Here is a 10,517-nt window from a genome sequence, read left to right on the forward strand (position 1 = left end):
GGACGATCAGCGTTGTAAAAAAAAAATGTCATTTTGTGGCTGGGATGGTTAATAAGAAATATTGTATTAAAAATAATTTTTATCCGTCTACATATCATTTAAGAATTTTCATAAAAACATCAGATTAACATTGAAATAAATATAGTTATAGAAAGTCCCTGCACAAGTAGAAGTTTTTTAAATTTTATTTTAATTTTTAAAAAATATATTTTTAATTTGTATTATATAAAATATGTATATTAAATATGATTATATTATTTTATTATTTATTTTGTTTTATAAATAATTAAATTAAACATATTTTTTCATTACTAATGTAGTCAATTTCCTTTTTTAAAGAAGATGTTTTCCTCAATGAAAAAATATCAACAAACGACTGCTAGCAGCGCTTCCACGGAGTTGGCCGCTATGGAGATGCAGGCGAAGGAGCATGCCAAGCACATAGTCGCCAATTACCTACAAAGACCTGATCAACTTGAAAAAACTGAGCAGTTACGGAAATCTGTGGCTAGACAGAAAGGTTCGGTAGAGGCCATGTTGAAAACGGCCATTCAGTCCCAGTTGGATGGGGTGAAAACCGGATTGAACCAGCTGAACACCGTCTTGAAGGATATAAAAGAAATAAAGTCCAACATGACTGAAATCAGGTCCACTTATTTGACGATTGCAGATTTGCAATCAAAACTGAAGAACATCAGAGAAGAAAATTCAAAGCACAGTCAGTTGGCAGCAGCTTGTGATAATGTCCTGCATATATTCACTGTTCCTGAAACCATTAAAAAATGTGAAGACTTGATTAATGATGGCAAACTGCTCCATGCGCACAAATCTATCAGTGATTTGGAGAAATCAAAAGATGACATCCTCTATGAACTGAACAAACAACCAAACAAGACACCCATGGATCAACTTATTGTGTTGGAATATTTTTCTGGGCTGGATGATTTGGTACAATCACTAGAAAAACAACTTTGGTTGATTTTGCAGAGGACAATCATTTCACTGAGAGTTGAACCAACAATCATCGTAACTGTTTTGAGAATTATTGAAAGGGAAGAGAAGCTGGATGCAGTCATGTCTAATAAATATGAGGAGATGAAGTTACCTGGCAGGCCAAAGAAGTGGAAAGAAAAAGCAATGGACACCATAAACAAGGCAGTTCTGTTGAGGATTGAAGGCAATCAGATGGAAGACAGAACAACCAATAAGATGTGGCTAGTCAGACATCTGGAGGTGACCAGACAGATTGTTCTTGAAGATTTAAGAGTGGTCAAAACGTTGTGTGGTCAGTGCTTTCCACCCCATTACAACATGGTGGAAAAGTACATAGAGATGTATCACATGGCTATCTCAACTCATCTGAATGAAATTATAGAGCAAGGACTTGAAGGAAATGAAATAGTCTCTCTGCTCAACTGGATCAATGACTACTCCACAACTGAATTGATGGGGCATCCAGATTTAAACATCGATGTGAATAAGTATCCGCCGCTAATTGAGAAATCAAAGATCAATGATCTGTACTCACAGTACATAATGACTTTGAAGAGAAACATGAAAGAATGGATGGTGAACTCCATAAAAACTGATTCAAAAGATTGGTCCAAAGATCAGCTACCTGACACAGACGACAAAGGTTTTTTCAACACAACACTCCCTGTTCTACTGATCCAAATGATTGAACAGAACCTCGAAGTTGCAAAAACAATTGGCAATGAACTCGTTGTTAACGTCGTCATCATGTGCATAGAAGAGATGAAAGAATTCGCCCAACTCTACAAAAGTGAACTTAAAATTTATCGAGACATTCATCTTGCTGATCGTAGCAGTCCAAAGTATTATCTACACTTCATCATTGCAAACACAAACAACTGTCAGTCATTTGCCGATTTCATAATTCATCTGCACAAAGACTACTTAACACATGCTGATGTCGGTAAGATTAAATCTTTGCTTGACATGTTCAACAACCTAGCTGACCTGCTGTGTGTTTGGTTGATCGAGGAGGTGTTTTCAGATCTCGAACCTCACATTCAAGAGTTGCTGACCAAGAAATGGACCACTAGTAGTTCATCTGTGGACACCATTTGCATCACCATTGAAGATTACTGTCAGGATTTCGTCCACATCAAGGACGTATTTTATAATGAGATGATAAACAGAGCTAGACTGAGATTAGCAAAGGAATATTACAAAGCCATCCTAGCCAGGAAGATAATGTTTAAAAATTATGAAGAGCGGGGTCCTGCTTGTGAGAAAATCATCAGAGAGGCCGATCAGATGGACCTGTTGTTTCAGAAGCTGATCAAAAATGATAAACACCAGCAGGAATCACCGTTTGCAGGAATTCCATTATTCATCGAATTGTTGAAGATGAGGGATACTTCTATGCTTTCTCTGGAGTTGTCGGGATTTGTCAATAAATATCCTGATATCAAAATTGATATGGTAGTCAATATTTTGCTGATGAGGGGAGATATGAGTCGATCTGACGCTCGTCAAATTGTCGTCGATTGTCTTGGTGAAGATCACGATTCGAAAATCAGTAGAGTCAGAAAGACCATATTCTCATTCTTGACTTAAAAATAACAATGTTTCTAATTTGCAATTGAAACTTATAATGCATTGCTTGCACATCTGTTACTAATTATTCCCTACAGTTTAAATGCCATCAATTTTTTCAACAGAAAGCATCATGCTTGAAATATTTTTTTACTAATTTTATGATTGACACTTTATAATGTACCCTTATTTGTTACGCCTCCATGTCCAAATACCTTTGTTTTAATTAGTTAATATCTTTTTTGAATGCAATTGTAATATATGTATCATTTTTGCCAAGCGACGAGCGGCTTTTTGGCATTTTTAAAATGATTTAGATAGAATTTTGTTGCAACTTTGGCGTACTTTAGTGGATGAAACTGTGGTTAATGCCCATTTGAAATAATCAGTTCTCTTTCAAGCGCTGTCAAGTTTGCCGTTTGACTTTTAAATTAACTTTTAAATAATTTGAAATAAAAAGTGGACTTAAAACTTTTGTTTTCAAAGCAACGTATCGGCGAGCGTGTTTTTTGTTTTTGAGTTGATTTTTATCAACGATGACGGAAAATTTAGTTCCAGAAGCTCATTCAGCCTCTCCTGCAAATGTTGACGTGATGGACTGCGAAAAAGAAGGCCAGTTTCAAGAGTCTATTCTTGGAACCAGGGAATTGTTAGTAGTAGATCTCACTTTTTTTCATTAATATTTGAAAATGATAGATAATTAAATAATATTAATAATTAATAATGAATCATTAAATTTTAATTGTATTATATATATATATATATATATAAGTACAATTTTTTAAGTTCTGTATTAAATAAAACTAAAAGCTATGCTTATACATTTTATTAGTGTTTGTTTGGTGTCATATAAAAAATAAATTAATCATTAACATGTGCTTGTTAAAAATAAAACGGATGTCATCAATTAAAATGAGCTTTTTAAGAATGTTGTAAGACATTTGTCATGTTATTTACTCTATGTTTTAATCTGATCTGTGCCAAAAAAAAAAGATTATCTGGAATTTCAAAGTTGTTTTATTGTCTAATATAATTATTTTTTATTTTCATCTAATTTGTCTTCAATTAACTTTTTATATATAATATTTTTATTTAAAATGATTTATTTTATTTAAAATTTAAAAAAAAATATATTCAGCTGGGAAGATTCTTTCAGGAGAGATCTACTTGTGTATCAGCAGCGTTATGAGATTGATGATGTTTGGTAGGTTTTATTTTAAGGTTGATGTGTGTTTGTATGTATGTGTGCGTGTGTGTGTGTGCGTGTGTGTGTGTGTGTGTGTGTGTGTGTGTGTTTTCTTCACTTTTCTGAAAATTTAGGTTTGGTCAAGAGAGTGTAGATAGGATTGTAAATTGGTTGGGAGCCAGTAACACAGACAAGACATCATCCATCTTAGACATTGGCTGTGGCAATGGAGCTACGCTCATTTCTCTTGTTTGTCCTTTTAATTTTTATTTAAAATTTTATAAATATTTTGTTTTATATTTATTTTTTTTCATTTTTGATTTCATATTTAACAGAAACTCAATTGTTTAAATGCACATGTGGGAGTTTATGTGTAGTTAATTATTTTCAATTGCAGATTTTTACTACAGGTGTCTTGGATGTGCCAAAAAAATATTCAATCAAATCACATATTGTCTATATTTTAATAGTTGCATGCTTTTATTGTTTTTTCTATAATAATTATTAATGAATTAACGTAATTCAGTCAAATTAAATAAATAAATTATCTTAGTTAAGTATATTTAAATAGTTTAGTTTTGATAATTCAGGCTGAAAATGGTTACAGAAATTTGTATGGCATAGATTACGCATCAGCAGCTATTGAACTTGCAACGGCCATTGCTAAAGAAGAAAATAAATTAATCACTTTCGAGGTTGTTGGAGTTTTTTTGTTTTTATATTTTTTTCTGCCTTTCATGATTGTAGTAGTTTTGGTAGTGATGATTGTTATGTAGTTTTGATGATGATGACGATGGTGATAGTGAGTGATAGTAATAATTATCACGGTTTTTCGATATATTTTCAATTTTTAAATGATAAATTTTAATTATTTAAAAAAATTTCAACCCTCTAACAGGTTTGCGATTTCTTACAGAAGTTGCACAGGACCAAAGAAAAGAATGAAACAACATCCGTAGAATCTGACATTACTACTACTGTTGGTGATTGTAGTAGTGAAGAAATACAGCAACAACCAACTACAACAACAACACAACAACATCAACGTACAGAAATAACGAGACCAGCCTTAGAAAGCAGTCTGATGTCTTGCCAGTTTGACATCTGTCTAGACAAGGGCACATATGATGCCGTGTGTCTCAACCCCGTCGACAGAGCCAATCAGAAAGTGAGGTACCAACAAAATGTAGGTCATGTTTGTAAATGTGGTGGACTGTTTCTCTTGACCTCCTGTAACTGGACTAGGGAGGAACTCGTTGACCAATTTAACTCACGTAAGTTGGGTTATTTTTTATGTTTAGTTAGATGAAGGTTTTAATTTTTACTTTTTATTGATTATTTTCTTTACTTTCTTTATTTACAGAGTTTGAAGTCATACACCAAATACCAACTCCGACGTTTCAGTTTGGTGGTAAAGTTGGCAATAGGGAGACGGTTCTTGTGTTTCGGAAGAGATCACTGACTAATTCATGAATATTCAACTTTATCCTACTTTGATGTTAATTATTTCGTTGATGTTTTTTTTTTTGGTATGATGACTAAAAAATTTTTTCATACAATTTATTTGTAGCGTGCTTCATTCGTTCAAAATATTCCGACCATTTTGTTTTTACTCGCTGTTATTTCTGTTATTATTGGAGTTGGTGTTGTTTTTATACGGTTAGCGCCATCGCCATTAGAGAATATTCGTTAGTTAAACCGTCGGCGGACGTGTCGTGTTACACGCAATGCGATCACTTTCAATTAGTGACCAACCGACTGCTAATAAGCTCGTTAACTGACCACAATCGTCCGGGGAATTGTTTTTTCTTTTCTTCTCGCGTGTCTGTTGGCTATTTAGTCGTCTGCTGATGCGTGCGTGCTTCCTTCGAATGTGTGGCACTATGCTGATAATCATGTACTTCATTGTCCCATGCAATTGTCGCCCGCCTGTTCTCTTCTTCGTGTTCTCGTTGCGGTTTTTGTACGCCGCTGTGTACGTCTGCGTACGAACGTGAACGCGAGTACGTGCGTGTTTACGTGCGTTTGTAACTTCACAGTATGTGAGGTACGTTTTAATCTGTACAATGGAAGAATTTTACTTTTTTCGATCTATGTGTTCAGCCCATCAAACACGTCTGTGCTTGCACACCTACACATCCGCGCCTACATAAACACACATATATATATATATGTATTCTATTCAACAGATAAGCCGGCATCTAACACAAAAACATTTCTTTTTTCTGCGTCACATTCTTTTTTTGGGGCGATGACGTGTAAAGAGATAATACAATCGTCATTTAACCGCCCATCTACTTGGCCGTGTGTGGTGAAGTTACACAAACGCACGCACACAAACGCACGCACACACAAACACGCCATACAGTGATGGTAGACGACATTTGAATGCTTTTTAATGTGGAAACATTGTTTGCAAACGTGAATATGTGAAAGCTGGAAAGTTCAATTGTAACTAGCACAATGAAGACTGCTCGTCAAAGGATAACAATGTCACTGGTTGGAAGGGAGATACGCTTAAATAAGCAGCGACATCCTGAGTGACGTCATCATCTGGTCATTGTTATCATCATCATCATCATCATCTGGTCATCCACTTTTATCATTACCACCACCATCACGATTATCACTATCGTTTGGCTACCCTCATCACTATAGCTATAGACGTCATTATTATCAACTACAACAACATCACCATCAAAAGCAACAGTTTCATCGTCATCTTCATCACCAACAACAATATCATCATCGTCATCATCATCATCGTCATCATTAGTGTCGTTCCAATGAATGCAAAGAGGACACAACACGTGATCATAACAACTGCCGTAGTTGGCGATGAAAGTTGGATGGAAATGAATAAATAAATGAATAGATAAATGAATGAATGTGTGTGTGCGCGCGCGTGTGTGTGTATGTGTTTCAAATGCGTTGTTGTTGATGTACGAGAAACAGGGTTGTGGTAATAACAGTGGTTAAGTACTCGTTGATGCGATCTTTGTGTGATGCATCAGTCAGGAGATTTTCAATTAAAGAAGAGTTATATGTATAGAGAGAAAGAGAGAGAGAGAGAGAGAGAGAGAGAGAGAGAGAGAGAGAGAGAGAGAGAGAGAAAGAAGTAGCCAAACAGAGAGAAAGAGAGAAAAATATCCGATGATAGCTGAAACGGAACTTGTAAAGATTGAGATAACAATTGAATGATATTTATGTAAATGGGTCACGTGATTTGTTTGATATCTAGGTCATTTCATCAGGATTTCACACGCCGCATCAACGCAAGGTCATTATGAAGGTCAACATTACTCTTAACCCTACTTCACTTACGTTCCTCTGATCGCTTTTATATTTTATTTTCTTCATAGGGTCTTTTCTTCCACTCTCTCTCCTCTCTCTCTCTCTCTCTCTCTCTCTTTATTTCTTTTTCTCTTTTTCTCAGTGAGTTAAATAAATGAAAGAATATAATAATAGATAGACAAAGAATAATGAAATTAATGAATGAAAAAGAAATAAACAAACGTCAGCTCAGCTACTGGACAACCAAACGAAAGAACAGTAAATGAACAGTCAGCAGTGAAGGAACAATAAAACTAATAGAATAGTAAATAAGTAAAATGTAAACATAGATAATGGAAGGCAAAACAAAGAAAAAGAAGGTGAAAGAGAGAGAGAGAGAGAGAGAGAACGAAAGAGAAAGAGAGAGAGGGAGAGAACGGACGAACGAGCAAACTTGAGAAAACGTTTATCAGAGGAGCAGGCTTGATTAGTTTTCGACGAGTCACATCCGTGATCAAGGCCGGCATCTAATCTACAGTTGTGTTTGCGTGTCCGTGTGTGTGTGTGCGCGCGCGCGTGTGTGTGTACGTGCGTATATGCGTATGTGTTGTAGGCACAGAAATATGCATATATGCGTAAAGATTGCGTGATGTTTGCAAGCGAATGTGAGGCGTGCGTGCTTACATTTTTTGATATGCTACGATGTACTTGTGCAAGTGTGTGTTAGTGTGTGTTAGTGTGCGTGTGCGTGTGTGTGTGTGTGCATCATAAATTGTAGTTGTTAAAATTATTCCTTGTGAAAATTCTCAACAGAAAAAGTTTGTCTTCAAACGTCATGAGAAAGGCATCAACAAAAACATTGAAATCCTCAACAGCAATATTAACCAGGTAAAAAAAAACAAATTTATTTTAGAATAAAATATATTTTTAAACAAAAAAAAGCTTTTTATTTTCACTCCTCCTCTTATCTGTCAAGAAAATCTAGTTAACCTAGCATTCTAAAATAGCATAATGTAACGTAACACGTAACGAATAAAGCGCTATATCAGTTGAGACAAGTGTGATCAGATTTCCGGTTGCGCGGACTCCATCAAAATGAATCGATATCGAATTTTTCTCGCCCATCACTAATTCTCACGTGACCTGTACCGCACATTCGCATTATCGAGTTTTATCGACAAATATCTTGTAATCTCGTCTGTGCGTCTGCAGCTTGTGGTTTGCACTCTCGCGTTTGTTTACATTGACGTTGCAATGAATTTTTGTATCTTTGGTAATAAAGATAATGAATCATTGATGTTTACGTAGTTCCGTTAGCTACGTTACTGAAAATATATACAATTTCGTGACGAGTGTGTCTTTGAGTTGCAGATATAATTTTGTATGCACACATTTGTTTGCACCAAACGAATAGGTAACTGCTGTACGTGATGCGATGATGTCGCGATGACGTCATAATGAATAAACAAACATTGATATTAAAATTTGAGGTAAGCCTTTTTAAATAATAACAAAATCTGCTAATGGAGCATTTTTATGGGAAGCCACGCAACTGAGATTTTTATTATTCGTCTTTGATTAGTTTTCTGCGTTTGCCGTCGCCTAAGTCAAACACCTTATTTCGCTCATAATTCTCTCATTAAATGTCCATTTTGTTCATTGTTCATTTGTATTTATTTATTATTTTAATTAATTCTCGATATTTGTCACTATCCAGCCAAAAGAGTTATTGCAATAGACGCGAAATAGTTTGAAAATTGATAAAAATTTCATTGCGAATTTAATTATTCCAAAATCATAATATATAATATATTTATAATAATTATGACGTCAATATTATCGTCATCACTTTCATTCATTGTATTTACCATCGTCATCATCATCATCAAGTAACTTTGAAACGAATAAACGAACGAACGAACAAACAAACTAGCGAACTAACAAACCAACGAGCGATTTAAGAACCGACGGATATGAATAGCGATGGACCGACCGGACAATTAGCACCGGCGTTAAAACGAATACTTACCGACCGATTCGATTATTTAGCGGTCACACTCGAGTAAATAATGAATGTTGTAACAGCAATTAACCGTTCCGGGTCGACAACAGTTTTTAAATATTTATAGCTATTTATTATTTCTTTACTTAAACGCACATCAACTCTCTCTCTCTCTCTCTTTCTCTCTCTTTCTCTCTCATCCATTTTAATCATTTTAATCTTTTTTTTTTCTTTTATGTTTTTCCGTCTTTTACTCTTTTGTTTGATAATGTCTCTTTCTCTCTCTCTCTCCTCTCTCTCTATTTTTCTCTCTCTCTCTCTGTTTCTCTCTCTCTTTCTTTTCTTTTTTCCTAATTCTTTTTTGAAATTTAAATTTAGGTTTATCGAGTTAGCATCAGCATTCTTATGAAAAGCAGTAGAACTAGTAACAGCAGCGGTTGTAGTAGTAGCACTACCACAACCACCCCTACCACCACTGCCACTACTTGTGGTGGTGGAAGTAGTAGTAGTAGTAGTAGTGGTGGTGGTGGTAGGAGTTGTTGTATAAGGGAAAAAAAGATGGCCGGTCAGTCAATGATGTGAGAATTGATTTTCGCAGGACGCCATATTTGTTAGAGAAGCGCGCACAGTCGTGGCGATGAATTAATTAGTCGCCTGTGTTCTGTCCATTGTATCCGATGATGATGATGATGATGGTGGTGATGATGATAGTGGTGATGGTGGTGATGATGATGATGTTGTTGGTGGTGATGATGATGATGGCCGTGATGCTGATGGTAACGATGATGATGATGATTGTAAGATAACGGTTAGTACGAAGACAATGACCTATTAAATAATGATGATGAAGATGATGACGACGACGATGATGAAGATGATGATAACGATGATGAAGAAGATGATGACGACGATGATGATAAAAACCATTGAAATGATATTGACAGTGATGATGGCCATTGTTACGCAACAATCATTTGACGAGCGTGCTCTGTGTTCGAAATAGCTTAAATGTTATGAGACGCTAGATTTGAATACAGTTTTGTTATTGTTAGTGTTGTTGTTGTTGTTGATGTTGTTGTTGTGGTTGTTGCTGCTGTTGTTGTGGTTGTTGCTGTTTTTATTGTTTTAATATGGTTTAATCGTATAGTTTTGTTTATTTACTTGCTTCTATTGCTAACATGAAAATAGTTAGAGTTGTTGTTGAGGTGTTTGATGTTGTCATTGAAGACGATGTTAATGTTTTTGTTTTTGTTGTTGCTGTTGTTGTTGTTGTTGTTATTGATGACGGTGACGTCATAGTTGATAATGCGTTGGATGGTGTATACATTGATTTTCGTTGGTGAAGCCATTAATGTTCGTGAAGATGACATTAATTTATCAGGTAATAAATGTATTGGAGTTTTAACTTAAGTAAGCACCTAAGTTAAATTAATGAATGTGATTGAGTGTGTGTGTGTGTGCGTATGTGCGTGTGTGTGTGCGTGTGTGTGTGCT

General features: G+C 35.3%; 1 protein-coding gene across 1 annotated transcript; it reads left to right on the forward strand.

The window, feature by feature from the left end:
* Window positions 1-408: 408 nt before the first annotated feature.
* Window positions 409-9,858, forward strand: HELRODRAFT_157895 (hypothetical protein; the record flags this gene model as incomplete). The annotated part of the gene is made up of 3 exons (XM_009030366.1): window positions 409-2,497; window positions 7,003-7,028; window positions 9,826-9,858. The coding sequence occupies 3 exons, from the start codon at window positions 409-411 to the stop codon at window positions 9,856-9,858; spliced, it is 2,148 nt and encodes a 715-aa protein (XP_009028614.1).
* Window positions 9,859-10,517: the final 659 nt, after the last annotated feature.

Source organism: Helobdella robusta, assembly GCF_000326865.2.
Source record: "Helobdella robusta unplaced genomic scaffold HELROscaffold_67, whole genome shotgun sequence".
Classification (NCBI taxonomy): Eukaryota; Metazoa; Annelida; class Clitellata; order Rhynchobdellida; family Glossiphoniidae; genus Helobdella; species Helobdella robusta.